At 46.1% G+C, this 27,967-nt stretch overlaps 2 protein-coding genes across 2 annotated transcripts; both read left to right on the forward strand.

Annotated features, from left to right (window-relative positions):
- Nucleotides 1–713: 713 nt before the first annotated feature.
- On the forward strand, nt 714–21,756 carry mkrn1 (makorin, ring finger protein, 1). Its single transcript, XM_038277507.1, has 8 exons — nt 714–858; nt 1,262–1,393; nt 10,572–10,759; nt 12,839–13,062; nt 16,097–16,311; nt 18,436–18,546; nt 20,838–20,982; nt 21,052–21,756. Exons 1-8 carry the CDS (start codon nt 785–787, stop codon nt 21,256–21,258), a joined length of 1,296 nt encoding a protein of 431 aa, XP_038133435.1. The 5' UTR covers nt 714–784; the 3' UTR covers nt 21,259–21,756.
- A 1,743-nt stretch (nt 21,757–23,499) lies between these two features.
- On the forward strand, nt 23,500–25,513 carry tmem121b (transmembrane protein 121B). The gene is made up of 2 exons (XM_038277508.1): nt 23,500–23,559; nt 23,654–25,513. The coding sequence occupies exons 1-2, from the start codon at nt 23,500–23,502 to the stop codon at nt 25,289–25,291; spliced, it is 1,698 nt and encodes a 565-aa protein (XP_038133436.1). The 3' UTR covers nt 25,292–25,513.
- The last annotated feature ends 2,454 nt before the right edge of the window (nt 25,514–27,967 follow it).

The following is a 27,967-nucleotide window of genomic DNA, read 5'->3' on the forward strand; positions in this document are numbered from 1 at the left end:
TTATCAGTGTCTGGCAGAACTGAACATGGTGGTCTTCTGGACCAGCTGGGGATGCATTGTGAAAGCAGTGTGAGTCCAGGGAATTACTGCAATGGGGGCAAGGTAGCGGCATGGAGGAGGAGCCAGTGTGCTAGAATGGTGGAGGAGGGGATGGAGGAGCATCGAACCAGGATCACCAAAGTCTGACATCCAATCCAACGCAGATCCTTGTTGGTGGCAGGTTGAGCTGTTGATTGGGGTATTTTAAGAAGAACAGAGAACATTAACTGGATTACTTCACTTGAGTCATTTTTGAAGCGGTTCTTATAACATTCATTCCAATACATTATAAAGTGAAATATTGGCATTTCTACTTCACTACATTTCTATGAAGCTGTTAGTTACAAGTTATTTGTCTGATTTTTTGGCTACTCTACTGATTAAACATGATAATTCTATTGAATAAATGAGATAATTATATAATAGCAAGTAAAATAGTAATAGAATAGAAAGTAAATATAAGGTTCAGTAAAACCACTCCTAGAAGTATATTGTAGTGATTATTATTATTATTTTTTTTAATAACTATGAATAACTGTTTATTATTGACTGTTAGTGAAACAGTCAGTCCAGATTTTATTGAGTTTGAAAGAGAGAAACTGGGATTGGGACTGGAATTGGGCCTGGGACTGGAATTGGGACTGGGACTTCGGCAATCATCGGACTGATTCGGAGCTCCGGAAGCAGCCGAGTCTTAGCGGAGCTGTCCGGAACATCCGGCTGGAGCTTCTTAACATAAACAGAAATGGCGGAGGCAGCAGCAGCGTCTACGGCGGCTTCTTCACCCACAGGCGGCTGGACGAAACAAGTCACCTGCAGGTAGAGGCTGAAGCGGAGCCTCCCGGCAGCAGGAGAGGCTGAGCTGCTGGAGGAGGCGATGGTTGCTGGTGGAGGAAGCTAGCAGCTAGAATAGGAAGCTAACAGCTAACTGAGCTAGCTGCTAGCTCTGTTATTGTGCTAACTATTGAGGCTAACTGGCTACATTCTGTCAACAATAACCAGACTAGCTCTGATAAACAGACTTCTAAACACTGCTGATTAAACCCTGACGGCTTTATAAAAACATGTAACAGTAGAAGCGGTGCTAACTGACCGTTAGAGAAACAGTCAGTCCAGCTTTTAGTGAGTTTGAAACTAAAGAGAATAATGATATTTATCCACAGCTGTTTCACTTCATATTTCTATCTAAACTTGTCTTGTTTGTGTTGTTGTCTGTTTGCAGGTATTTTCTGCACGGCCTTTGCAAAGAAGGAGATCATTGTAGATACTCTCACGACCGTTCCAGCAGCAAACCTGCAGCCATGATCTGCAAGTTCTTCCAGAAGGGAAACTGCGTGTTTGGAGACCGATGCAGGTAATTTCCAGTGAGAGAATCTGCAAACTGGCCAGTGAATCATTGAACCAGACATGGGACCAACAGTCCTGCCCTCCTGCTGGTTAAAGCTTTTCTAACAGTAGCTGCTGCAGTCTGAGCAGCTGATGAATGCAGCCAGCTGATGCTGCTCCTCCTGCAGTCACTCTGACATCTGAGATGGCTGCTGCTCCTCCTGCAGCCCGCAGCTGCTGCTGCTCCTCCTGCAGCCTGCTGCTGCTCCTCCTGCAGTCACTCTGATATCTGAGATGGCTGCTGCTCCTCCTGCAGCTGCTGCTGCTCCTCCTGCAGCCTGCTGCTGCTCCTCCTGCAGCTGCTGCTGCTCCTCCTGCAGCCTGCTGCTGCTCCTCCTGCAGTCACTCTGACATCTGAGATGGCTGCTGATCCTCCTGCAGCTGCTGCTCCTCCTGCAGCCTGCAGCTGCTACTCCTCCTGCAGCCTGCAGCTGCTGCTCCTCCTGCAGCCTGCAGCTGCTGCTGCTCCTCCTGCAGTCACTCTGATATCTGCGATGGCTGCTGCTCCTCCTGCAGCCTGCAGCTGCTGCTCCTCCTGCAGCTGCTGCTGCTCCTCCTGCAGTCACTCTGATATCTGAGATGGCTGCTGCTCCTCCTGCAGCCTGCTGCTGCTCCTACTGCAGTCACTCTGATATCTGAGATGGCTGCTGCTCCTCCTGCAGCCTGCTGCTGCTCCTACTGCAGTCACTCTGATATCTGAGATGGCTGCTGCTCCTCCTGCAGCCTGCTGCTGCTCCTCCTGCAGTCACTCTGATATCTGAGATGGCTGCTGCTCCTCCTGCAGCCTGCTGCTGCTCCTCCTGCAGTCACTCTGGTATCTGTGATGGCTGCTGCTCCTCTTCAGTCACTCTGATATCTGCGATGGCTGCTGCTCCTCCTGCAGCCTGCAGCTGCTGCTCCTCCTGCAGCTGCTGCTGCTCCTCCTGCAGTCACTCTGATATCTGAGATGGCTGCTGCTCCTCATGCAGCCTGCAGCTGCTGCTGCTCCTCCTGCAGCTGCTGCTGCTCCTCCTGCAGTCACTCTGATATCTGCTATGGCTGCTGCTCCAGCAGACCTGCTGCCTTTAGTAAAGCTGGCTTGTTGCTTTGAAGATCAGCAGCTTCTCTTTGTTTAAAGAGAGATTTCTTTTGAAAACAATCATACTTCATGTGTTAAACAGTGTTTAACTCACTGATGTCTTTATATCTGTCTGGCGGTTAGTAGTAGTTTTTCAGTGCTTCTTAATTTGAAGTATGGGATCCACACGCGAGATTTATTTTAGGTGCTAGTGCAGTCGTCTCCTCTGGATTCAGGTTCCTGTAATAACAACTTTCAGTTCTAAACTATTATTAGCAGAGATCAGCTGATACAGTTTGTTTCGTGTTTCCTTTAAAACAGATTATTTCAGTCTAACCGATCCTTAAATGTGCTGCCGGTGTTCCCGTAGTTATACCCATAGTAAATACCTGCTTATCCCTTTAGTTTTGTATGAAAAATAATCTTTAAACTACCTCAACTGGTGTCTATCCCTTTAGTCATGTACAAAAAATCTATTTAATGACTTACTTTTTGGTGTTTTTTGAAGCGTATGTCAATCTGACCTTAAAGGAATAGTACACCCAAAACATGATTAGCCTTCATTTTCTACTCATCCCCATGCTGAACAACACTCTGGAGTACTTTTTTGATATCTCAAATGCATCTGGAGATCTGGGAGGCTTCTTGCTGTCTGCTGACATTCAAATAATGGAGGTCCATTGCGCCCGAGACAGAAAGGTCCACAAAAGTCCACAAAAACGTGTCAATATTCCTCCATACTGCTCGTACAATGTAATCCAAGTGTCCTGAGTGGGTAGCATCCAGAATTTACTCGAAACGAAGTCATTTAGAACGTTTTAGAGCCTAAACAGTAGTGTATAGGATTTCCTAATAATTCAATTCAATTCAGTTTATTTATATAGCGCCAAATTCACAACACATGTCATCTCAAGGCACTTTACAGTTCAACCAGATCATACAGTCAAATTGATACAAAGTTTTCTATCTAAGGAAAACCAGTTGATTGCATTGACTCATTGACTCAAATACAATCCCCCACACTAAGCATGCTTGTAGCGACAGTGGACAGCTAATAGCGCCCCCATGCGCGCTCACGATTCTACGGAAGCCGGCAGACCAAACCGGAAGAAAGTGCGCATTCAGCGTCTGCTCTGCCGATAATGCAAGCGTAGAAGAGGAATTGTGCTGTTTACCTGTGCAAAGAAAGAAACAACGAAAGAAAAATGTCTGAGGACTTCAGTGTTGAGGAAGAGCATGAGTTCTTTGCCGAGCTGAATGCGCTGGTTTGGTCTGCCGGCTTCCGTAGAATCGTGAGCGCGCATGGGGGCGCTATTAGGAAATCCTATACACTACTGTTTAGGCTCTAAAACGTTCTAAATGACTTCGTTTCGAGTAAATTCTGGATGCTACCCACTCAGGACACTTGGATTACATTGGACGAGCAGTATGGAGGAATATTGACACGTTTTTGTGGACTTTTGTGGACCTTTCTGTCTCGGGCGCCATAGACCTCCATTATTTGAATGTCAGCAGACAGCAAGAAGCCTCCCAGATCTCCAGATGCATTTGAGATATCAAAAAAGTACTCCAGAGTGTTGTTCAGCATGGGGGTGAGTAGAAAATGAAGGCTAATCATGTTTTGGGTGTACTATTCCTTTAAATAGTTTTTTGTTTCTTTTGTACATTACATACATACAGGGATACACGCCCGTTGAGGAAGTTTAGAGTCTATTTTTGGTATAAAACTAAAGGATAAATGCAAATCTGACGTTGTCTGCATGCATACTGACTATAGTTATGCTGGTTTGACAGAACAGCGGTTTTTGGGGCTGCAGATTTTTTTGGGTTTATATCTTCCTTTTGCTTGCTTTCTGTCTCTCCCCCCGTTTAGATGATTAAAACTAAAATATGAACAAAATGTGAAGAAAATAACGCATAGCAATGGGAGGGAGCTGGAATTATGTGCTTGGAGTGATCTAAATGCATGACTGCTGAATGCACTAATGAATCAGCAAACTAATGCATTCATTTATCCACCGATACAAGGAAAACAAGCATTAATATAGGCAAAAAAAAGAATGTCTAGCTGCAGACCTGCACTGTCAGAACCAGAAGTTTATTTGCAGCCTTACAAAGTAAAAGCTTAATAAAACAAAAGCTAATATACCAGAAATATTTTACATTCTCATGTTTATTTCCTGAATCTTCACAATAGAAATATTTCTGCCTATTCATGTGTTTAATGATTTATAAATGTCATAAATACAAAATTAAGACAGTTATTTTTTTACTAAGACTTCTCTAATGTGTGTTTGCAAGTATTATATTTTATATTCTTTATTCTTTTAGAGATGTTTGTGCCGTTCTTTTGTTTTTCATTGGATCACATAGATTTACCAATGGAGGCTGTTTGGTTTTAAATGAACTAAGCTTTATGTTCACACTGAATCCCTCTATAACCACTATAGACAATAACTCAACAAACTTTCAAATGTCTATTTATTCTATTTTCTTGGAAATGTTTTCATTGTGGAAACAGCAGATTTTATAGCATGATACAGCGTTTAACTTTAGATGAAGTTCAAGTGGGCGTCACATTGAAACATACGTCTGTAAGAGAAAGATCATGTTGGAAGTCAAAGAAAATCAACCAGAAATTATGATAGAACACTGTTTTCTTGGTCTTTAAGTGGAGAAAAGGCAGATGTCCCTACGGGGCAGGCCTTCAGCGAAGTGTCCTTACGGGGCAGGCCTTCAGCGAAGCGTCCTTACGGGGCAGGCCTTCAGCGAAGCGTCCTTACGGGGAAGGCCTTCAGCGAAGCGTCCTTATGGGGAAGGCCTTCAGCGAAGCGTCCTTACGGGGCAGGCCTTCAGCGAAGCGTCCTTACGGGGCAGGCCTTCAGCGAAGCGTCCTTACGGGGCAGGCCTTCAGCGAAGCGTCCTTATGGGGAAGGCCTTCAGCGAAGCGTCCTTACGGGGCAGGCCTTCAGCGAAGCGTCCTTACGGGACAGGCCTTCAGCGAAGCGTCCTTACGGGACAGGCCTTCAGCGAAGCGTCCTTACGGGGCAGGCCTTCAGCGAAGCGTCCTTACGGGGCAGGCCTTCAGCGAAGCATCCTTACGGGGCAGGCCTTCAGCGAAGCATCCTTACGGGGCAGGCCTTCAGCGAAGCATCCTTACGGGGCAGGCCTTCAGCGAAGCGTCCTTACGGGGAAGGCCTTCAGCGAAGCGTCCTTATGGGGAAGGCCTTCAGCGAAGTGTCCTTACGGGGCAGGCCTTCAGCGAAGCGTCCAGCGACGCGTCCTTACGGGGCAGGCCTTCAGCGAAGCGTCCTTACGGGGCAGGCCTTCAGCAAAGCGTCCCTACGGGGCAGGCCTTACGGCGCAGGCCTGCACGGAAGCGTCACTACGGGGCAGGCCTTCAGCGAAGCGTCCTTACGGGGCAGGCCTTCAGCGACGCGTCCTTACGGGGCAGGCCTTCAGCGAAGCGTCCTTACGGGGCAGGCCTTCAGCGAAGCGTCCTTACGGGGCAGGCCTTCAGCGAAGCGTCCCTACGGGGCAGGCCTTCAGCGAAGCGTCCTTACGGGGCAGGCCTTCAGCGAAGCGTCCTTACGGGGCAGGCCTTCAGCGAAGCGTCCTTACGGGGCAGGCCTTCAGCGAAGCGTCCTTACGGGGCAGGCCTTCAGCGAAGCGTCCCTACGGGGCAGGCCTTCAGCGAAGCGTCCCTACGGGGCAGGCCTTACGGCGCAGGCCTGCACGGAAGCGTCACTACGGGGCAGTCCTTACGGCGCAGGCCTGCACGGAAGCGTCACTACGGGGCAGGACTTCAACGAAGTGCCCTACAGGGCAGACATTACGGGGCAGGCCTTCAGCGAAGCGTCCTTACGGAGCAGGCCTTCAGCGAAGCGTCCTTACGGGGCAGGCCTTCAGCGAAGCGTCCTTACGGGGCAGGCCTTCAGCGAAGCGTCCTTACGGGGCAGGCCTTCAGCGAAGCGTCCTTATGGGGAAGGCCTTCAGCGAAGCGTCCTTACGGGGAAGGCCTTCAGTGAAGCGTCCTTATGGGGAAGGCCTTCAGCGAAGCGTCCTTATGGGGAAGGCCTTCAGCGAAGCGTCCTTACGGGGCAGGCCTTCAGCGAAGCGTCCTTACGGGGCAGGCCTTCAGCGACGCGTCCTTACGGGGCAGGCCTTCAGCGAAGCGTCCCTACGGGGCAGGCCTTCAGCGAAGCGTCCTTACGGGGCAGGCCTTCAGCGAAGCGTCCCTACGGGGCAGGCCTTCAGCGAAGCGTCCCTACGGGGCAGGCCTTCAGCGAAGCGTCCCTACGGGGCAGGCCTTCAGCGAAGCGTCCTTACGGGGCAGGCCTTCAGCGAAGCGTCCCTACGGGGCAGGCCTTCAGCGAAGCGTCCCTACGGGGCAGGCCTTCAGCGAAGCGTCCCTACGGGGCAGGCCTTCAGCGAAGCGTCCCTACGGGGCAGGCCTTACGGCGCAGGCCTGCACGGAAGCGTCACTACGGGGCAGGCCTTACGGCGCAGGCCTGCACGGAAGCGTCACTACGGGGCAGGACTTCAACGAAGTGCCCTACAGGGCAGACATTACGGGGCAGGCCTTCAGCGAAGCGTCCTTACGGAGCAGGCCTTCAGCGAAGCGTCCTTACGGGGCAGGCCTTCAGCGAAGCGTCCTTACGGGGCAGGCCTTCAGCGAAGCGTCCTTACGGGGCAGGCCTTCAGCGAAGCGTCCTTACGGGGCAGGCCTTCAGCGAAGCGTCCTTATGGGGAAGGCCTTCAGCGAAGCGTCCTTACGGGGCAGGCCTTCAGCGAAGCGTCCTTACGGGGCAGGCCTTCAGCGAAGCGTCCTTACGGGGAAGGCCTTCAGCGAAGCGTCCTTATGGGGAAGGCCTTCAGCGAAGCGTCCTTACGGAGCAGGCCTTCAGCGAAGTGTCCTTACGGGGCAGGCCTTCAGCGAAGCGTCCTTACGGGGCAGGCCTTCAGCGACGCGTCCTTACGGGGCAGGCCTTCAGCGACGCGTCCTTACGGGGCAGGCCTTCAGCGAAGCGTCCTTACGGGGCAGGCCTTCAGCGAAGCGTCCTTACGGGGCAGGCCTTCAGCGAAGCGTCCTTACGGGGCAGGCCTTCAGCGAAGCGTCCTTACGGGGCAGGCCTTCAGCGAAGCGTCCTTACGGGGCAGGCCTTCAGCGAAGCGTCCTTACGGGGCAGGCCTTCAGCGAAGCGTCCTTACGGGGCAGGCCTTCAGCGAAGCGTCCTTACGGGGCAGGCCTTCAGCGAAGCGTCCCTACGGGGCAGGCCTTACGGCGCAGGCCTGCACGGAAGCGTCACTACGGGGCAGGCCTTCAGCGAAGCGTCCTTACGGGGCAGGCCTTCAGCGACGCGTCCTTACGGGGCAGGCCTTCAGCGAAGCGTCCTTACGGGGCAGGCCTTCAGCGAAGCGTCCTTACGGGGCAGGCCTTCAGCGAAGCGTCCCTACGGGGCAGGCCTTCAGCGAAGCGTCCTTACGGGGCAGGCCTTCAGCGAAGCGTCCTTACGGGGCAGGCCTTCAGCGAAGCGTCCCTACGGGGCAGGCCTTACGGCGCAGGCCTGCACGGAAGCGTCACTACGGGGCAGGCCTTACGGCGCAGGCCTGCACGGAAGCGTCACTACGGGGCAGGACTTCAACGAAGTGCCCTACAGGGCAGACATTACGGGGCAGGCCTTCAGCGAAGCGTCCTTACGGAGCAGGCCTTCAGCGAAGCGTCCTTACGGGGCAGGCCTTCAGCGAAGCGTCCTTACGGGGCAGGCCTTCAGCGAAGCGTCCTTACGGGGCAGGCCTTCAGCGACGCGTCCTTACAGGGCAGGCCTTCAGCAAAGCGTCCCTACGGTGCAGGCCTTACGGCGCAGGCCTGCACGGAAGCGTCACTACGGGGCAGGACTTCAACGAAGTGCCCTACAGGGCAGACATTACGGGGCAGGCCTGCAGCAAAGCATCCTTACGGGGCAGGCCTTCAGCGACGCGTCCTTACGGGGCAGGCCTTCAGCGACGCGTCCTTACGGGGCAGGCCTTCAGCGACGCGTCCTTACGGGGCAGACCTTCAGCGAAGCGTCCTTACGGGGCAGACCTTCAGCGAAGCGTCCTTACGGGGCAGGCCTTCAGCGAAGCGTCCTTACGGGGCAGGCCTTCAGGGAAGCGTCCCTACGGGGCAGGCCTTACGGCGCAGGCCTGCACGGAAGCGTCACTACGGGGCAGGACTTCAACGAAGTGCCCTACAGGGCAGACATTACGGGGCAGGCCTTCAGCGAAGCGTCCTTACGGGGCAGGCCTTCAGCGAAGCGTCCTTACGGGGCAGGCCTTCAGCGAAGCGTCCTTACGGGGCAGGCCTTCAGCGAAGCGTCCCTACAGGGCAGGCCTTACGGCGCAGGCCTGCACGGAAGCGTCACTACGGGGCAGGACTTCAACGAAGTGCCCTACAGGGCAGACATTACGGGGCAGGCCTTCAGCGACGCGTCCTTACGGGGCAGGCCTTCAGCGAAGCGTCCTTATGGGGCAGGCCTTCAGCGAAGCGTCCTTACGGGGCAGGCCTTCAGCGAAGCGTCCTTACGGGGCAGGCCTTCAGCGAAACGTCCCTACGGGGCAGGCCTTACGGCGCAGGCCTGCACGGAAGCGTCACTACGGGGCAGGACTTCAACGAAGTGCCCTACAGGGCAGACATTACGGGGCAGGCCTTCAGCGAAGCGTCCCTACGGGGCAGGCCTTACGGCGCAGGCCTGCACGGAAGCGTCACTACGGGGCAGGACTTCAACGAAGTGCCCTACAGGGCAGACATTACGGGGCAGGCCTGCAGCAAAGCATCCTTACAGGGCAGGCCTTCAGCGAAGCGTCCTTACGGAGCAGGCCTTCAGCGAAGCGTCCTTACGGGGCAGGCCTTCAGCGAAGCGTCCTTACCGAGCAGGCCTTCAGCGAAGCGTCCTTACCGAGCAGGCCTTCAGCGACGCGTCCTTACGGGGCAGGCCTTCAGCGAAGCGTCCCTACGGGGCAGGACTTCAACGAAGTGCCCTACAGGGCAGACATTACGGGGCTGGCCTGCAACGAAGCGTCCCTACGGGGCAGGCCTTACGGCGCAGGCCTGCAGCAAAGCATCCTTACAGCGAACCCTCCCTACAAGACAGGTCTGCAGCATAACGTCCATACGGGGCAGGCAGGCCTTCAGCGATGCTCCCCAAGGGGGGTGGGTTAAGTGCAGAGAGAGAATTTCTCCATTGTGAGATCAATAAAGTTCAACTATTTATTATTTTTTCCAAACAAGATTAAGACACAGACTTGTTCACTCCTGTCCTGTAGGTGGCAGTAATACACTTAAAGTAAGATGTATGGGCTAGCTGTAAATAAAATCAAAATATTGGTTAAAAAACAAATTGCTATTTTAATTTCAAGCTAGCTCTAATTCCCCGCCTAATATGCTGTTTGGAAATTATTTCTGTATTTCCATAATTATGTAAAATAAGCAGGTGGTTTCTCTGAAATTATGATGGTATGGATTAGAGATGGAAATTAGAAAGGAATCAACAGTTTTTCAGCTGATATTTGAAAGCTGTGTGTTTATTATTGGTAAGTATTACACGGTGTTTGCATCCATAGCAACAGAGAGCTCAGATACTTAGCGCTACATCCCTGACTGGAAAAATCCAAACATCAGATCCATGTAAACAGGATGATGTCTGTTTATTAACCATTGAACTGCCTTATCAACACAGCACAGAGGAATCTGTGCTACTGGAATAATTAGCAAACATCAGACTGCTGATGTAGGTACCAGAACTGCTCAGGGCCCCACCCATTCTAATGATGTCATCATATGGCAACTCCACTCGGACAAAGTCAATCGCACCAGTATCTTAAGAATCACATCTCTACTGGAGTCAACTATAAGCTGTATTTTAAGTTTAACTAAACCTATTTTTTTATATTTCTATCAATTATTTTAAATATACCCGTCACACTGGGTCATTTGTTCAATTAATTAATCAGATCTGCCTGCAGTTACACTGGGGCCCCACTGGGGGTGGTATCTAGTTTTATCACTAGATGACCATTTTCCTTTTTTCTTTCTTTTCTGCTCATTCAGGTTTGAGCACAGCAAACCCGTAAAGAAGGAGGAGCTGCCCACTACCCAGACGCTGCCGCTAGCCTCTGCCTCCGGCCCGCAGGCCCACCCCTCCGACCCTGAAGCCTCGTCCGTATCGCCTGCATCAGGGGCTCAGGACTGGGTCATGGCTGCTGAGTTCGTTCCAGGGCAGCCTTACTGCGGTCGAGGTAACCCTCCAACTCTCAGGATACGTTCCTTATGGCGTCCCCTGGTGATCGACCACGTGATCGCACGCATGTCCTATGTTTAAAAGCAGGCAGGCAGGAAAAGGGGCAAAAGTCAACAAGCTTTGACCTGAAACTGTGAAAGTTAAGGATTAATTCCTATTTACATAAGTTGTATTTTTTTTACCTTTTTTTCTTATTTGAATGTTTTATTAGACTCATAATTGTTTTTCCTTTTTATATGAAGAAATGTGGGCCTACTGGAAAGAATGTCCATGTTCTGTAGAGTATTTAATGCTTATTTAATATGGGTTATCATCCATTCACTACAAATGTCTTAAGAAGAAAAGTAAAAGTCCAGATTCCACATCCTCCGCTCACGTACGTCGTGCGGCATACCTGTTGGTCGTGTTAATCAACGAGAACTGTTCCATATCCTCTGCTACTCCTCCCCATGCCACCGTCCACATACGTCTTCTCCGCCCCTCACCTATTTTTAGCTCCACTCCAGTCCGGCCAGGTCAAGATCCACAACTGCAATCGAAACCAAACAGGAAAAAGAACATTGAGAAGATCCTGTTTGTCACATCAAAATATGGTAACGATGGATCAGTAACTAGAAATTAGAGAATAATTCTTCTATATTCCCCAAAACTAAGACTGTTTATGATTGGATGCAAACTATTGGTTCTTCAACAGACCAGGAAGCAGATTCCTCATCTCCATCAAAATATTTATTTTATACGGAGAGAAATTTACTCATACCAGTCAAAACAAACTTCTTATCTGAGGAATGGATGAAGAGATGCTGAGTTTGGAGATGGAGAGCAGAGTTCATCCAAACCGTGGATGATCCTAGTTATTCCTATATTAAAGCTCTACAACTCAAAGAAAATATTTGGGCAGAAACTGAACTTCTGCTGGATGCTGATGAGGATTTTTTTTTAAACGTCAAATTAAATTAAGCGTTAATTTCCACGTTTTGCTTCTATGAATTTGATAATAATAATATAGCGCATGCTCTCCTGGAGCTCAGAGGAAGTCGGAGCGGAGTAGGACTGTAGGAGCAGCAGAGGATGTAGGCTTTGCTTTGGGCAGACGGTCTGGAGCGCGGCGGGGCGGGGACGGAGGATGTGGGTTTTTGGGGTAAATTTATTCAGAGTTTATAACCAAAGAAAGAAGAAGAAGCAAAGAAGCAATCATAATGAAATGAAATAAGCTCCCAATTGATTCTGTCATTTTTTATGAAGCAATGCAGTCTAGCTCTATGACAGCGTGTTAGGGCCAGGCTAGACAGTTTTATTTTTTTAAATACGAAAATAAAGCAGAAGAATTAGGAGAATGAAGTCCTCAGACTACAACCCATTTCAGAAAGAAAGCTGTTTTCTTCCACACAGACATAGTCGTTTGCACAATTGTTTCAATGTTGTGATAATTATTTAATCCTAAAAGACTTGATATTCACAACTTCACAAGATTCTCTTCTTTCCTCATTTTAGGAAAGACAGCTTCTGGTAAGAGTTGTCATAAAAACAACTTTATTCTAGTAAATTCCCGACTCTATTCTTGTAATATTACGACTTATTTCTCATAATATTGTGACTTTATTTTCCTAATGTTACGAACCTGGAGCAGTTTGGATTCTGTTTGTTTCCACTGTTCCTGTAAACTCTACGGCCTCCATGGCTGAGATGCTAGATTTCCCTCAGAGCACCAGCCTACTTCTGTTTCTCTGGTGACCTTTGACCTGAATATAGCTGATGGCCCACAGCGTGCATCTGGCAAAGTCCCGGGCATTTTCATTAATGAACGTTTGGGCTAATTGCTTCAACGTTGCCTACAGTTCATGAAGCTTCATGTGAACACGTCACCACCTACTGGTGGATTGCAGAACTACAGTTAGTAATATAATCTGGGATTCTATGCAATTGTTTTTTTCCCCCTAGTTTAGTTCCTTTGATATTGTTAATGATTGGTGTGTATAATAAAACAGATTTCTGAATAAATATTGCTTCACGTTGTCGATTTGGTTGGTTAGCAGCAATGACTCATGGTTCGTCTGTGGCTGTGCTTTGTGAGCAGCTGAGCCGGTGAAGGTGGAAAGCTCCACCCCTCTCATCGAGGAACTCGACAGCAACGCCGGCCCCGACGGCAAAGACCTGCAGAAGCAGCTGTGTCCGTACGCCGCTGTCGGAGAGTGTCGCTATGGAGTCAACTGTGCGTATCTCCATGGTGACGTGTGCGACATGTGTGGTCTGCAGGCTCTGCATCCCAGTGACAGTGCCCAGCGCTCGGAGCATACCAAGGTGGGTTTATTCACTTTAACCCCTAAGCAGAAAATAATCTAGATTTAGTCCTTAGATATAGAAGACCAAAGAGATATTAGGGCCTGCAAATATAAAACTACAAGAAAATCCTTTAATTCCAAAATAAAAACCTAGATTTTAAGAAAAAGGTATTTAAATAGTGGAGGGGAAAATAGAAATGTTTCCTTCCAGCATTGATGTTTTGCATACGTCTGCAGTTTATTCAGCTCTGCTGGGGTTATTTTAGCTAAATGGCTGCTAACAGTTAAACCGCCCTAAACACGCCATGTTTAGGGCGGAGCATCAAGGAGTGATAATCGGTTGGAAGTGGTTCCAACCTTTCAATCCTCCAGGAATCATTCAACGAGAAGAAAAATCAAATCAGCAGCAGATCTTTTTCCGATATCATCGCAACCCAAGCTAGAAAAACAATCCCCTTTAACAACCCCCCTTTCAGAGACCTATGCTGTTTTTTTTAATTCACGAGAACGCGAGTACAGACTCGTGTTCTCACCAAGTATGTTGTTGAGAAGAACTCAGGAAAATGTGGACTCTGGGAGAACAGGAGAAATCTGGGTCAACTGGACCAGAAGCGTACTGATGACATCACCACACTCGGCTAGTCTGGAGCTGCATTTCATCTCCTGTTATTAATAGTCTCTAGATAATTATAAATTCTTACTTTTTTCATTTAGTGGAGGAATGATAATGAGCACAGTCAGATAAACACAAATCAAATGAACATTTTGCCAAATAAAATAAAAAATATCGCCATCAGAGCCAGCGGTCTTTCACAGACGGCTGTGCCAAGGGAGGGCTGCTAACGTTAGCGCGTCTGCAGCAGCCACGGCAACGTTAAGGACTTAGCCCTGGCTGCCGTTACTCTAGGAGGTCCGCTGGTTGCCGCGGTCCTTTCAACTTCCGGAATTTTTTTTTTATTATTACGCACTAGAATTACAATATTCCTCATCAGAACTGTATTATAGATATCACTAATTACATTTCTACCAGTAGAAATTAAATTTAAATACTCTGGAATCAAATTTGTACTAGTAAGAACTAAATTTATCGGTAAATGTCTACTTTAAGTGGCCGTTTCAACATATTTGCTTGATTATATCTATAATAGTATTCCTCCTGTCTAAAATGAACATTTCAGATATCCGGAATGTAATTCTGCACTTTTCCACATTCATGTGTATTGGGCCGATAACAGAAATGACAATACTCCTCTCTATAAAAACCATTCTGGGTGTCTAAAATTAATTTCCGATCTCTCTAATCTAATTCTCATTGGTCATAATGTTTTATTTCATATATCAAGAATCAATGACTAATAAAAAGGTTCTGCTGCTTTAATGAGGCAAATAAATGGCAAATGTGGGAATTCTGACATTTTTCTCCGTCGTTCCTGCTGCTAGCATGTTGTTGTGCTAAATGAAAATTAACCCCTTAGTCTTTCCTTTCGGACTTTTCCAAACCACCACTGAAAATGCTTCACCTTCTTCTAAGCTGCACGGTTCAAAGCGTGGGGAAAAATCATGGGCTTATAGTCCAGAAAATACGGTAATAATGTAATAATTAATGTAGTAATTAATGTAGTAGTTTGTAGTCATATTCGAGTTTAATATTTTTATAGTTTAATATTTACAATTCAGTGCTTCAGATACTGAGTCTAATTCAGTAAAGCTTAAAGATAAAACATTTATCACTCATTTAATAGTCGCTTATTACTGTATTTAACCCTTTATAAGACAAGTTACTGTTTTTGATCCCTCGCATCCCCCTTACAAATGGAGTCGTCGTCCCCCCCCCCCCCCCCCCCCCCCCCCAACTCAGTGAGGTCTAGAAGCACTAGATCAGGGGTCTGCAACCTTTCATATCCAAAGAGCTGTTTTGCCCAGAGTACGACCAAATAAAAGTTGTTTAGAGCTGCAAAATATACCATGACTTTTTCTAGAAAACCTTTTTTTTTTAAAAGCTTGTATAGGAAATTAGTTGTTGCCATCTCAAACAATCAATTCATATATTTTTTTTATGTTAAAATGTATAATTTACAAGCTAATTCATAGAAAAATGTCTCTTAAAACATATTTCTGGTTCTTTTAATCTCATTCTTTTACACCTTATAAAAAACGCTAAAGCTATTGATACCGGTATATATTATAGTAAATTGTTTAGGTCTTTATATACATTTTAGCCACTATTAAGAGCCGCTGGAGAAGGGTCCAAAGAGCCATATGTGGCTCTGGAGCCGCAGGTTGCAGACCCCTCCACTAGATCTATATCTATATCTATACCCATTTTATTTTGGTATTTGACCAATTAGATGAGCCCTTGAATGATATATTACCTAATGGAAATTAATTTGAAAAAAAAAAAGTTAAAAAGTAAAGTCAAAAAATTAATAAGCCTAGTTAACAATTATATTTAGATTTATAAACTAAAAAATGTAAGTGTCAGTATCAGTATTAATGCCTCTAATGTTATGTTGTACCAAAAAAAAAAAAAGTGTTTCTTTAGTCGGGCAAGTTGACATTTCTTGTTATTACATTGACATTTATTTTTCCATCAAAATATGAATGTTTTATGAATGTTACAAATGTCCTGGATTCCAGTAACACTATTGGCTTGAAATTTAGATTTTCAGTGTTTCACTGAGCGCCCTATAAAGGGTTAAGTTCACATGCAACTTGAACACTGTGGGAATTCAGTCTGTTTGATTCAGTTTTTGTTTTAGAGATGAAATAGAAAAGTTTCCCTCCTGTCATTCAGGTTAGTAAACTATGAATCTGATGGGGTCAAATTTAAGGACTTTGTAACATAACAAGCAGACAGGAATAAAGCAGCTACCAATAACACTGAAGATTTATGTTTGTTTGGGGGAAAAGGTAGACTTAAATCAATAAAATCATTATCTTCATCGATCATTAAATACTATTTAGCAAGCTGGGGTTTGAGGTTAAGAAATGTTCTGTTCGTGGTCGGCTGGAAAATCAAAGCTTTTGTTGCGTTCCACTTTCCCTCCTTCTAGGCGTGCATCGAAGCTCATGAAAAAGACATGGAAATTTCATTTGCCATCCAGCGGAGTAAGGACATGATGTGCGGCGTCTGCATGGAGGTCGTGTTCGAAAAGTCCAACCCGAGCGAGCGGCGCTTCGGGATCCTCTCCAACTGCAGCCACTGTTACTGTCTGAAATGCATTCGCAAATGGAGGAGCGCCAAGCAGTTCGAGAGCAAAATCATCAAGTGAGTAAACTTGCTTATGCCTCGTTCTAATAGGTGAGAAACGCAGCGCTGCAGGTGCTTGAGGCGCAGAAACCATGTCCAAAGGGCTTCCATTACTAACAGTGAAAATAAGTTGGTGTATAAATAAACACACCAACTGTGTTCCACTGACTGCTTGTAGAGACGCTCTGACTAGGAAGGGTGAGCAGATCTGCACAGATATTTGTCTTTGTATATTAAAACAATTTCCCACATTTGACTCCATTTTTAAAGGAAAAGTTCAGTCAGCAAGGAACGATCAATGGATCCTTATTTATACCCAAAACTAATACTACTGCAGTCATTTCATGAATTTTTTGTCATCGATCATTTTTATTGCACTTACTGAGTCTGGGAGCGGCCATTTTTGCCCAAATATAGTAACCCCTCCCTCCTGCCATCTTCCAGCAGTGACGTCACGGTGCGGTAAGCCTAGCGCCATTCTCCCAGCTTTCCAAGCTAAATCAATGGGAACTACTAGACACATCTGCAATCAACAACAATTATTGAAGATTTCCAGAGGACTTCACCATTGAAATTCACCAGAGCTATAGTGAAACTGACAATGCCCACGTGCATGGCAGCTGGATGCTGGAATACATCGGGTAAAAGGGAAATTTCACCTTTCTGGTTCCTGATCCTCCACGGACGGGTTGGTCGTTGGATCGCCAACTTGAAGAGGGAGGATTTGCCATCGAACTTCTGGCCAGAGAAAAAACCCGTAATATGTAGCCAACATTTGGAAGAAGAATGTTTTCAAGATGACTTGGATAACAGCGCGTTGTGACAAACACCAGATACAGCACTGGGACTTGATCAACAGCCGATACCGCACCGTGACGTCACAAACCAGTAGGTGGCAGTAGTGTTCTTTGACAAACATGGATGCCTCCAGTAAAGCACATTCACATGAAAATTACTCTGAATTAAAAACACTGATCATTTATTGAACAGGATGGAATCATTTCAGATTTAAAGAACTTTCAGAAGTTTGAATCCTGAATATTTCTGGACTTACCGGCACTTGTTAAGAATTATTAAAAGTTCATTTTTCGTCTACATTGTTTCCATTTTCTTCCTCCGGATCGTGGAGGCAGCGGTCTAATCAGAGATTCCCAGACTTCCTGATCCACACCCTCCTCCTCCAGCTGCTCCCCGAGGAGACACCAGGCCAACTCAGAGACATAGTCCCTCCAGCATGTTCTGGTCCCTCCATGAGGCCTCCTCCCAGTAGGAGATGCCTGGAACACCTCCCTAGGGAGGCGACCAGGAGGCGTCAGGAAGCCTCCTCAGCTGGCTCCTTTCGACGTGGAGGAGCAACGACTCTCGCTCTGAGCTCCTCACCCAATCTGTAAGGATGCGCCCCGCCACCCTGCGAAGGAAACTCATTCCAGCCGCTTGTATTTGCGATCTTGTCGTTTCTGCCATTACCCAGATCTCATGACAATAGCTGAGGGTGGGAACGTAGATCAGTCTGTAAATCCAGAGCTTTACCCCCACTCAGCTGCCTCTTTACCCCGGCAGTCTGATACAGTGACCTCATCACTGCAGACGCCGCACAGATCCGTCTATTGACCTCATCCGTCCGTCACTCATAACACCCAGAGATACTTGAACTCCCCCACTTGACATGAGGAGCTGAAGAGGGGAGTCCACCTTTCTCCGGAGAAGAACCACGGCCTCGCATTTGGAGGTGCTGATCCTCATCATTTCCCTAAATGATGATTCTACTATGATTCATTTTTTAAAACGCTGAATCCACAACAGACAAGTTAGAGATCAGTGCAGATGAATATTTCTACCTCTTAAGAATAAAATGAGTCCAGAAAACCTGCTTGGCTGTTTCTACCTGCAGGGTTCCTCCGTCACAGAGCAACCAAGATGTTCTATAACAATTATAATAAATCTGCTTTTATGAAAGATTTTTTTATTTTTTTGCATTTAATCTTTATGAAGGAAAAGAAAATTGGTTATTAAAATAAATTCTGTTTTACTTATGAGAGTACAACTGAGTTTTTAAATATGTCTTGAATGCATTGATGCTGATGTAAAATCTATACTTGGCTCTAAAAAGGATTTCTCACTTTTTTTTTTTTTCTCCATCAGGTCCTGTCCAGAGTGTCGAATCACATCCAACTTTGTCATCCCCAGCGAGTACTGGGTGGAGGATAAGGAGGACAAGCAGAAACTCATCCAGAAATACAAGGATGGCATGGGGTATACAGCCTGCTTCCTGATGCTTGAAATAACATCAACTTTAACATTGTCTAAAAGTCCTGCAGAACAGTTTAAAAACACACAGGAAACATGAAAAGTATCATTCATGCAAGATTTAGGTGCAGGAAGAAACAAATTAAATCAAAGTTTTTGAATAAATAGAAAAAGGCTTTTCTATTTAAACCTTTCCCATATATTAAAGCACCATTTGCTCCCAAATGCCTGTTATTTGGCTTTGGAAATGGTCTGTTATGTTTGCAGTTCCTGAAGTATGCTGGGTTATTTATCCTCAGCTTATCAGGACTGGGCTTAACAGACTCCCAGACAGGAAGGCAGGGCTGAACTCAGCTGCAAGACTAAGGCTATGTTCACACTGCAGGCCTCAATTCACATTTTTGTGTGAAATCTGATTGTTTTTATATATATATATATATATATATATATATATATATATATATAAAATATTTTGAAAGGGACGGTGTACATTAATAAACGTTCCTGTAAATGCAGCAGAATTAGCCAAAAGGCTATTTTTCAAAGCCATTTTAAGATCCTGGAAAGATCTTAAAATTGTCTAAACCTAAAAACACAACAGTTAAAAATCTGAATATAAAAACAGCTAGAACTCTTCAAAACTTGTTTAAAAATACAGAATTAATGTTGTGTAGACTTCAGATTTTAGGTAAATAAAATAGAATAAAACCTTAAATTAAGCTGCTTTTTGAAAGGAGTCAATTTTTTGAGTTCTCTGATGTTCAGAGTTCCACTCTGTCCCTTCTATGGTTAAAATGGTTAAACATTCATTCAAGTAAACATGGATGGTAGCGCTGGAGCCCATCTAGCAATCTTTCCCAACTTTAACAACTCAATCTTTTCAAGATGGTTAAACATAAACCTGCTCTCTGCATCATCGTCCACCATGATTGTTTTTCTTCCTCCTTCTGCGTAGCAAGGCGTAGAATAGTGGTTTTTGTCGGGTATTAATGGCATTCAGGTCGGATGAATGCGACCTTCGGGTTATCCGACCTGAACGCCGCGACAGGTTGCATCTGAAACGATCAGATTCATATCGGATTCAGAACCACAGAGCCAAGTGGCCTGGGTCACATTGGAAAACATCCGATCTGTGTTGTTCAGACTGTCATGAAAAGATCAGACCCAGGTGGCATCTGGGCAAATGAATTGGATTTGGGTGACTTCAGGCTGCTGTGTGAACGCAGCCACAGTCCCTCCAGCCTGTCCTGGGCTTTCTCCCAGTGGAACGAGCTCCTCCCACAGGAGGCATGTAAAAAAGATATCTGAGCCACCTAAGCTCACTCCTCTGGTGGAAGCTGACCCCCCCTCCCTGTTAAAAAGCTCATTTCAGCCGCCTACTTGCTGGCTCTTCTTCTTCTGGTCATGACTCAGATTTATTGCTGTAGCTGAGAGTAGAGCTTAAAAATATCAGTTTAGGCAACTGGATGTGACGTTTGGCCTCGTATCCAAGAGGCTTCTTCCTCTCACCCCATGCAGGGGCGGATTTAGGTCATTTGGGGCCCTAGGCAAAGACAGACGGGGGGCCCTCTGAATTGAGGTCCAAACAGACAGCAGCAAACCATTTAAAAACAAACCATGCAAAGAGCAGTGTTGCTAACTTAGCGCTTTAGTCGCTATATTTAGCCACTTTTCAGACCCCTCTAGCACTTTGATTTCTATAAAGCTCCTAGCGCCAAATCTAGAGACTTTTTTCTGCTACTGGAGACTTTGGAGACAACATCTAAAAGCAGCGAACTCTGCTCTCCAGAGCCAGTAGATTGGTAACCCCGCCTCCTGCTCTCCTCTATCTTGTCTGCTGTCATGATTCATGCAGCTATTATTTCATCCAAATGAAAAATGGAGAACAGAGAAGCAGATCATGGCTTGTCTACAGTGAAAAGAAGGACTGGGTTATTTACTTTGGCCTTTTTGGAAACACAGGAAGGAGCAATCAGCTAAGTGAGCTTAGTGCTTGGAAACAATCTTTCATTCCTTTAGAGACAGCATGAAAAGTCAGCTGAGTACAAAACATAGAGAGGAAAACAAGAAGAAAAGGGACAAGAAGAGAGGGACACAACCTAGAACAGATAATGGATGTCTATTCTATTAACATGTCTCTATCTGGAGAATGGGTCTGTTCTATGTGTCGTCTTCTCAGTTCAGAGGGCCCCCTGCCTGTCTTTGCCTAGGGCCCCACATTTCCTAAATCTGGCCCTGCTTCATTTTTTTTTCTTACTTCTGTGTTTGAGTGGCCATCTTTATTTTCTTGCCTCCAGGAGTAAACCATGTCGATATTTTGATGAGGGCCGTGGAACTTGTCCTTTCGGCTCCAACTGCTTCTACAAACACGCCTTCCCTGATGGACGTCTAGAGGAAGCTCAGCCCCAGAGAAGACAGACCGGCTCCAACAACAGGAACCGGGTAATGCCTCACATTTTACTTTCTTCTACCAGCCTGATGACGCGTCGTAATAACTGTTCCGTTTCTTAGAACTCGAGGCGGACGCCACTGTGGGACATCTTCGATGATAGCGCAGACTCCTTTGACAACGACGATGAGGAGATGGTGACGTTCGAGCTGAGTGAAATGCTTCTCATGCTGCTCGCAGCAGGAACCGACGACGAAGTGACGGATTCAGAGGACGAATGGGACTTGTTTCATGAGGAACTAGATGATTTCTATGAGATTTACCTATAGCGGCTCCCTCCTTAATCACCACTACCCATATATTCTAGCCATTAGAATGGACTGTCTCGTGAGTGATGGACAGTAGCTTCCCCCTGTATTGTGGCAGTGCCTTTAAGCAGGCCATCAATAAATGAACTTATAAAAACTTTAAAAAAATCCACCTCTGTGCGCTCGTGCTAAACATTTTATAGACCTCTATCTTTGTGAGTTTTCCTGTGTGGTTTATTAAAATACAAAAGGACAAAAATAAGTCGATATAAAAGCTAATTAAAGTAACAGTGTGGAGATATTGCAGAAACTTTGTCCAGTTTGTTCGTGGATTTGACTTCTTTATCCAGGTATTTGTACATAATTCTGAGACTCTGCACCCAAACTTTCTCAGCACCGTTTACTGTAACTCAGATGGGCATGTTGTATGATTTTACAAATGGTTGTTGAAGGCCGGGACTTCTTTTCCGTCTGTTAATAAAAGCTGCTGATGTTTAATAAATTTACCATTACCACTTCCTGCTGCGTTGGTGTGGTCTGCTGCTTTAGTTTAGCGTGTCTGTGGTTAAAATCCAGTCATGATGATGGACTGTTCAGGTTAGGCTTCTCTAAAGCGAAGCAAAGCTTTTACAAGAAAAAATTCAGATTTTTATTTGATCAACAGCTGATACCGCACCGTGACGTCACTAACCAGTAGGTGGCAGTAGTGTTCTTTGACAAACATGGATGCCTCCAGTAAAGCACATTCACATGAAAATTACTCTGAATTAAAAACACTGATCATTTATTGAACAGGATGGAATCATTTAATATTTAAAGAACTTTCAGAAGTTTGAATTCTGAATATGAGCGGAATTTTCCTTTAAAAACACTTTCGTAGAAGGTGGAGGTTCAGCTTTAGCTTTTTACTCCAGTAAAAGTACCATTTTTAAAACTACTTAAAGTATAAAAGTAAAGCAAGAAAAACTTTTATGGCCACAACTTGCAGGTAAATGAATTTCTTCCCATGTTAAGGAGGGGAACGGATTATTTCTGTTTACTGAAATAATCTGTTCCCCTCCTTTAATTTTTGCAAATACAGAGTAAATATGACCAAATCCATGGGATTTGTTCTTGGTGGTGAGAGGAATAAATACAGTTAAAGACTTTAAGGTGATTAAATTTCTTCCCATGTTATGGAGGGGAACAGATAATTTCAGGCAGCTGAATGTTCATTCTCTCCTCTGCTCCTCCCATATCTTTGGGAAATACAGAACAACTGTTTCCAGTTTCTCTATTGATGTGTGATATGTTATACTAGAAATGTCCTTAATCCAGTAATCTGTCATATTTTACATTAGAAGGGGATTAACCAGAAATTCTTCTCTCTCATCTTCGCAGGACGTCTTAATTTGTGCCCTGCTATCAGCCACTTTCCATCCTCTTATATCAGCATTGAAAAATTAAAAATTGACAATCTGTGTTTGGTGACTGACATTTATTTCTGTCAGACTGAAGTGACAAAAGTTGGAGAAATATTGATTCTCTTGGCGTTTAAAAAAACAACACAAAACAGCAAAAGAAGACCTTGTTAATTTGTATTTATTTTTCAAATTTGTAAAAAGAGCAACTGATTAAACTGTATGTTAGAAAGTTGACATGATTATATGAGCTGTTTTCACTGGGAAATGATCAGGAGTATGGAAGCAAATCGTTACCATATTTCAAATGAAAAAGCATTTTCAGAAATGCTTTTTCATTTTAAGAATGTGGCTTCATTGTTTGACTTATAAATGAAATTAGTAATTATTCATCCTGTTTGCATTTGCTTCTATAACACTGCACATTTTATGCCATAATCAAGGAGAAAACACAGCGGACATTGCTTTTTCGTTTTCGAGTTATGGACAGTACTTTGCTGGCAGAACATAAGAAACAAAAAAGCAATGTCCGCTCTGTTTTCACTTTGATTATGGCATAAAATGTGCAGTCTTTAAGAAGAAAATGCAGATGCAAAATGCAGCCACATTCTTAAAATGAAAAAGCATTTCTGGAAATGCTTTTTCATTTTCAAATTTTACATTTCAAATTGAATTTTGGTATGTATTTGCTGGGGTACATTTTGAAAAATAAATCTCAAATGTCTTTTCCATTTTAATTAAATTAAAGGATCAGCAGTCTTGAAGAAGAAAAATAAAATGCAAATTGGATGACTGATTATTAATTTCATTTATGAGTCAAACAATGCAGCCACATTCTTAAAATGAAAAAGCATTTCTGAAAATGCCTTTTCCTTCGAAATATGTTAACGATTTGCTTCCATACAGGAGCGCCTTGAAAATGGTCAGATCCGCCTCTCTGGCTGCAATGCGCGCTCCCGACACAGGGAAACAGAATTTCGCTCCTGCAGCCTCCGCCCTCCGCTCCTCTCCTGCAGCTCCTGCAGCCTCCGCCCTCTGCTCCTCTCCTGGAGCTCCTGCAGCCTCCACCCTCTGCTCCTCTCCTGCAGCCTCCGCCCTCTGCTCCTCTCCTGGAGCTCCTGCAGCCTCCGCCCTCCGCTCCTCTCCTGGAGCTCCTGCAGCCTCCACCCTCTGCTCCTCTCCTGGAGCTCCTGCAGCCTCCACCCTCTGCTCCTCTCCTGCAGCCTCCGCCCTCTGCTCCTCTCCTGGAGCTCCTGCAGCCTCCGCCCTCCGCTCCTCTCCTGGAGCTCCTGCAGCCTCCACCCTCTGCTCCTCTCCTGGAGCTCCTGCAGCCTCCACCCTCTGCTCCTCTCCTGGAGCTCCTGCAGCCTCCGCCCTCTGCTCCTCTCCTGGAGCTCCTGCAGCCTCCGCCCTCCGCTCCTCTCCTGGAGCTCCTGCAGCCTCCACCCTCTGCTCCTCTCCTGGAGCTCCTGCAGCCTCCGCCCTCTGCTCCTCTCCTGGAGCTCCTGCAGCCTCCGCCCTCCGCTCCTCTCCTGGAGCTCCTGCAGCCTCCACCCTCTGCTCCTCTCCTGCAGCCTCCGCCCTCTGCTCCTTTCTTGGAGCTCCTGCAGCCTCCACCCTCTGCTCCTTTCTTGGAGCTCCTGCAGCCTCCACCCTCCGCTCCTCTCCTGCAGCCTCCACCCTCCGCTCCTCTCCTCATCATGACATCCGGCGCTCCGCTGCTGGCGCACAGACCCAGGAGGAGCCTGCTCTACAAGGCGCTCTGCTTTCTCCTCCTCTTCTTCCAGGGCGGCATCTTGGACTTCTACCTCATCCTCTTCACCGACCTGTACTGGTGCTCCTGGATCGCCACGGACCTGGTGGTGATCTGCGGCTGGGGGGTTTTCTTCCTGAGGAACGCCCGGAGCCAGAGGGAGCGCGCCTGCGGGTTCCACCTGAAGGGCTCCAGCTCCGGCTGCAGCCTGGGAGAGTTCACCTACGCCTACCTGGCCTGGCTCATCTACGGCATCGCCTGCGCCCCGAAGGTGGTGGTGATCCTGGAGACCTCCATCCTGGAGCAGATCGCGCTGCAGGTGCCCTGCGGGGTGACCGGCTTTAAGGTGACGGTGCTGCTGTCGGTGCCGCTGCTCTTCTGCCTCATCAGCTCCATCGTGGTGCATGTGAACGGGCCGAGCCACCACCGCTCCCACAGCTGCTTCACCACCACCTGCCTGGACCTGCTGGACAGCTTCACGCTGCTGGAGATGCTCCTCCGAGGGGAGGTGCCCTCCGTCTACCTGAAGTACACCGTCATCAGCGCCTACTTCGTGGCCCTGGGGGCCCCGGTGGTGTGGCTCTATGAGCTGAGCGCGGCGGAGCTCCGCTGCCGGTGGCTGTGGGCCCGCTTCTCCACCGGGCTGCTGGTCAACGCCCCGCTGCTGGTGGTGCGCTGCTTCCAGGTCTTTGTTTACAGGATGCCGGTGTCGGTCTTCATGTTTAAGAACGTCTTCCTGCTGCTGTGCGGCCTGCTGGAGCTGCTGGAGCAGTGCGCAGCGCTGCGGGGCCTGCCAAAGCGGACTGGAACCAGCAACCCTTCCCAGTTCTCCCACTGCGTGTCCGACAGCGACATGAATCCCCACGGATACGTCAACACCCTGGCCGTCACTCAGTCCTAGGGGCCCGCGCGGGGACCGGGAGGGGAAGGAGGCCCCATGGGGCCCCCATGGGGCCCCGCATGGACAGTTAGGCAGGCAACAGTTGATAATTGAGGGTTATTTAGCTTTTTTTTTTCAAGAGAAAAATAAGTTGTTGTTTTCAGGTCATTTTCAATTCTATTCCCTTTATTTCTATAGTTTCACAACACAAGTCATCCCAGGTCACTTTACAGTTCAACCAGATCATCCAGTCAGATTGATTCAAAGTTTTCTATCTAAGGAAAACCAGCTGATTGCATCGACTCATTGACTCTTCAGCAATCCCTCACACTAAGCATGCATGCAGTGACAGTGGAGAGGAAAAACTCCCTTTTAACAGGAAGAAACCTCCAGCAGAACCAGGCTCAGTGTGAGCGGCCATCTGCTGAGGCCCACTGGGGTTCAAGGAGACAGAAGCAGACATAGAAAAGGAAGCATAGATACAAAAGGCAACAGCGATCCAGGAATGGAAGTAGGAAGAAAAACTCCCTTTTTTATATTAAATATTTTAAATTAATATATATATATATATATATATTAATTATATTTAATTTGTTAAATAAATATTGAGTTTTGAGCTAAATATTTATTTAACAAATTAGATATTTAGTTTTGAAGATAAATATTTAGCTTGCTGGCAATTTATAATGGGTAATGGGCAATTTCTAGCTGACAATCTAAATATTTAGTTTGGAAATTAGATTTACTATAAATGTATGAGTGACATAGTGAAAAAATTACTTGGAAAAAAATAACTTATTGTTCTCTTAAAACTAAAGAACCTTAAATATTGCTCCTAATTTCGAACTGCCTAACTTTACAAACAACGCCCCATAAATGTAGTCTTAAAGCTGCGAGTCCTGGCGGTGAGTATGTGGTTCCACCAAACACATGTCCATTGTGAAAATGTCTACAGGCTCCTTTAAAGTGACTAATTAATAGAAATACAGTAAAAATATTAACTTGCTAGATGTTTAATATCTGTCCTGGACTGACCTGGAGGTGCTGATCTGGTTGGTTCTGGTCCAGATTAAAATGATTCTGGTTCTGTTTGGAGCAAAATGCCGTTACTGCTCATCTGGACCAAAGGAACCTCCTGAAAACCTGTCTGTTAAATGATTTTCTACCTTAAGGCTTTTATTTTGGAGCAGTCTGTTCAGATTAAACCGGTGCTGTAGAATAGGAACACATGTTCTGTATCTTGTTGACTTTTGGACCCAGAGACAAAAAACTGTTCTGCTCGCCTCATGTTGAGCCACGTTCCAGTCCTCTGTGCTGAAACAGAAACAGAGTCAAATAGGTGTGACTGTTCTAATCATGTGCTTTAACACTCAGCGGTGCCCTAACTTAGACAGACTTAGATTTTATTTTGTCTTTTTGTACACAAGTTTAAACAAAAAGTAATTTCTTTAAGAACAGCTCTCTAGACTATTTCATTTTTTTTAAAGTGCAGCTTTAATAAGCAGCAGTGATAAAAACATTGTGATGAAACTGCTGTTATAGCCAGGGGTGGATTTAGGAAATATAGGGCCCTAGGCAAGGACAGGCAGGGGCCCCTCTGAACTGAGAAGACAACACATAGAACAGCCCCATTCTCCAGATAGAGAAATGTTAATAGAATAGAAATCCATTATCTGTTCTAGGTTGTGTCCCTCTCTTCTTGTCCCTTTTCTTCTTGTTTTCCTCTCTATGTTTTGTACTCAGCTGACTTTTCATGCTGTCTCTAAAGGAATGAAAGATTTTTTCCAAGCACTAAGCTCACTTAGCTGATTGCTCCTTCCTGTGTTTCCAAAAAGGCCAAAGTAAATAACCCAGTCCTTCTTTTCACTGTAGACAAGCCATGATCTGCTTCTCTGTTCTCCATTTTTCATTTGGATGAAATAATAGCTGCATGAATCATGACAGCAGACAAGATAGAGGAGAGCAGGAGGCGGGGTTATCAATGTACTCGCTCTGGAGAGCAGAGTTCGCTGCTTTTAGATGCTGTCTCCAAAGTCTCCAGTAGCAGAAAAAAGTCTCTAGATTTGGCGCTAGGAGCTTTTTAGAAATCAAAGTGCTAGAGGGGTCTGAAAAGTGGCTAAATATAGCGACTAAAGCGCTAAGTTAGCAACACTGCTCTTTGCATGGTTTGTTTTCAAATGGTTTGCTGCTGTCTGTTTGGACCTTTCTGAACATGTGCAGCAAATGGACTGATCCAATATGGTGGACACTGAAGGGGGGGGCTGAGACACACTTAATATTATCAGCGCTCTGATGGCATTTTTGCCAAAGGATTTTTATCAAAAACATAATAATTGTGGACAAATAAGGAATAGTTGTATTAACCATACATGGAAACAGTTTATGGGGCCCCCAGGAACTTGGAGCCCTAGGAACCTGCCTGGTATTGTCTAGTGGTAAATCCCCCCCTGGTTATAGCGATATAAGCTTTTTATTTTTTTCTGTGGATGTAACTGGCTGGACCAATGATTTACTCCTTCTGTAATTTCTTTTATAACTAAAATGTATTTATGTTGTACATCTCTGTTAATAAAAGGCGCTTTATATAAACTTTAAGGTTTAGAAGAAAGGCTTTTTTTCAGGGATTATAAACTAAGATTATCCATCTGGAGGCTTTCAGTGTTTGTCTCCTCAGCTCTGCTGCTCTGCTGATTTTCC

The sequence above is a fragment of the Cyprinodon tularosa genome, unplaced genomic scaffold, assembly GCF_016077235.1.
Source record: "Cyprinodon tularosa strain WSP-4 unplaced genomic scaffold, ASM1607723v1 ctg1318, whole genome shotgun sequence".
Lineage (NCBI taxonomy): Eukaryota > Metazoa > Chordata > Actinopteri > Cyprinodontiformes > Cyprinodontidae > Cyprinodon > Cyprinodon tularosa.

Excerpts from the sequence above, each read along its gene's own strand:
- tmem121b (XM_038277508.1), top strand. The coding sequence starts at position 23,500 with ATGCCTTTTCCTTCGAAATATGTTAACGATTTGCTTCCATACAGGAGC. Across the intron at positions 23,560-23,653 it reads ACAGGAGCGCCTTGAAAATG|CTCCTGCAGCCTCCGCCCTC; the intron begins GTCAGATCCGCC and ends CCTCTCCTGCAG.
- mkrn1 (XM_038277507.1), top strand. The coding sequence starts at position 785 with ATGGCGGAGGCAGCAGCAGCGTCTACGGCGGCTTCTTCACCCACAGGC. Across the intron at positions 1,394-10,571 it reads GTGTTTGGAGACCGATGCAG|GTTTGAGCACAGCAAACCCG; the intron begins GTAATTTCCAGT and ends CTGCTCATTCAG. Across the intron at positions 16,312-18,435 it reads TTCGAGAGCAAAATCATCAA|GTCCTGTCCAGAGTGTCGAA; the intron begins GTGAGTAAACTT and ends TTTCTCCATCAG.